The sequence below is a fragment of the Myotis davidii genome, unplaced genomic scaffold, assembly GCF_000327345.1.
Source record: "Myotis davidii unplaced genomic scaffold, ASM32734v1 scaffold134, whole genome shotgun sequence".
Classification (NCBI taxonomy): domain Eukaryota; kingdom Metazoa; phylum Chordata; class Mammalia; order Chiroptera; family Vespertilionidae; genus Myotis; species Myotis davidii.
Genome location: NW_006288853.1, coordinates 2,313,385 through 2,314,838, shown reverse-complemented (window position 1 = coordinate 2,314,838; position 1,454 = coordinate 2,313,385). Strand labels below are relative to the sequence as shown.

Sequence of the window (1,454 nt, the reverse complement as noted above, 5' to 3'; positions counted from 1 at the left end):
CACAAAAATTCTGTAAGCACAGTACAAAAACTCTTTTGCTCTTTAAAAATCCATTTGAAATTAAATGTTGTTGCCCCATCAAGTATGAATACTTTAGTGTGTTTCTCCTCCACCAAAGACATTTTTATACACTTAAAAAATATTTTATTGATTTTTTACAGAGAGGAAGGGAGAGGGATAGAGAGTTAGAAACACTGATGAGAGAGAAACATCGATCAGCTGCCTCCTGTGCACCCCCTACTGGGGATGCACCCGCAACCAAGATACATGCCCTTGACCAGAATCGAACCTGGGACCCTTCATTCCTCAGGCTGACGCTCTATCCACTGAGCCAAACCGGTTAGGGCCAATTTGTACTGCTCTAGGCCCATCCATGTTGTTGCAGATGGCAAGATTTCATTCCATATGCAGTGTTATATTTCCTTGTGCACATGCACCACTTCCTCATCCACTCATCTCTCGATGGACACATAGAATCAAAGGACAGATAAAGAGCTTCCCAGACAAGAAAAAGCTAAAGGAGTTCATCATCACTAGACCAGTAGTACAAGAAATGTTAGAGTCAAGAAGAAGAAGAAAGAAAAAGAAAGAAGAGGGAGAAGAAAAAGAGGGAAAAAAAGAAAATATCAAAAACATAAATACAAATGGATTAAATGCTCTAATCAAAAGATGCATGGTAGCTGAATGGATAACAAAAGACCCTCACATATGGTGCCTACAAGAGACTCACTTCAGAGAGAAAGACACATATACTCAAAGCAAAGAGATGGGAAAAGGCATTTCACAAAAATGGAAACAAACAAAAAGCTGAGGAAGCAATACTTATACCAGACAAAATAGACTTTAAAACAAAGGTTATAACAAGAGACACAAAAGACCGAGCAATGCCACTTTAGGGTACTGCATTTATCTGAAGAAACCTAAAACACTAAATCAAAAAAGACATGTGCATACATGTGCAAACATATTCACTGCAGTATTGTTTACAGTAGCCAACATATCAATACTTTTGGAAAGGGATTTAAAGTGATTTCCTACTTACAATGAGATTGGACAGTGTTGTATCAGGCAGATGGTAGGCAAACATTTCAATCTGTTCAGCAGTTGGATGAAGACCAGCTGCCTTTAGTAAAAGAAAAAAACAATCATAAGCTTATTTTTAAAAAATATATATTTATTGATTTCAGAGAGGAAGGGAGAGGGAGAGAGAGATAGAAACATCAATGATGAGAGAGAATCATTGATTGGCTGCCTCCTGCACGCCCCCTACCGGGATTCGAGCCTGCAACCCCGGGCATGTGCCCTTGACCGGAATGGAACCTGGAACCTCATGGTTCCTAGGTCAGTCGGTGCTCAACCACTGAGCCATACTGGCTGGGCCGCCTCTCATTTTTATACCAGAGATCCTGGGCCCCCGAAAATTCTGGCCCCTGGCAGTTCTGCCCCTACATCCA

At 40.8% G+C, this 1,454-nt stretch overlaps 1 protein-coding gene across 1 annotated transcript in view; it reads right to left on the bottom strand.

The window, feature by feature from the left end:
- Nucleotides 1-1,454, bottom strand: part of SUPV3L1 (Suv3 like RNA helicase) — a 33,341-nt gene that overhangs the window by 11,638 nt on the left and 20,249 nt on the right. The window contains exon 13 of the mRNA XM_006761000.2: nucleotides 1,043-1,123. Coding sequence (XP_006761063.1) covers nucleotides 1,043-1,123 — 81 coding nt within the window. The remainder of the gene's footprint in view (nucleotides 1-1,042; nucleotides 1,124-1,454) is intronic.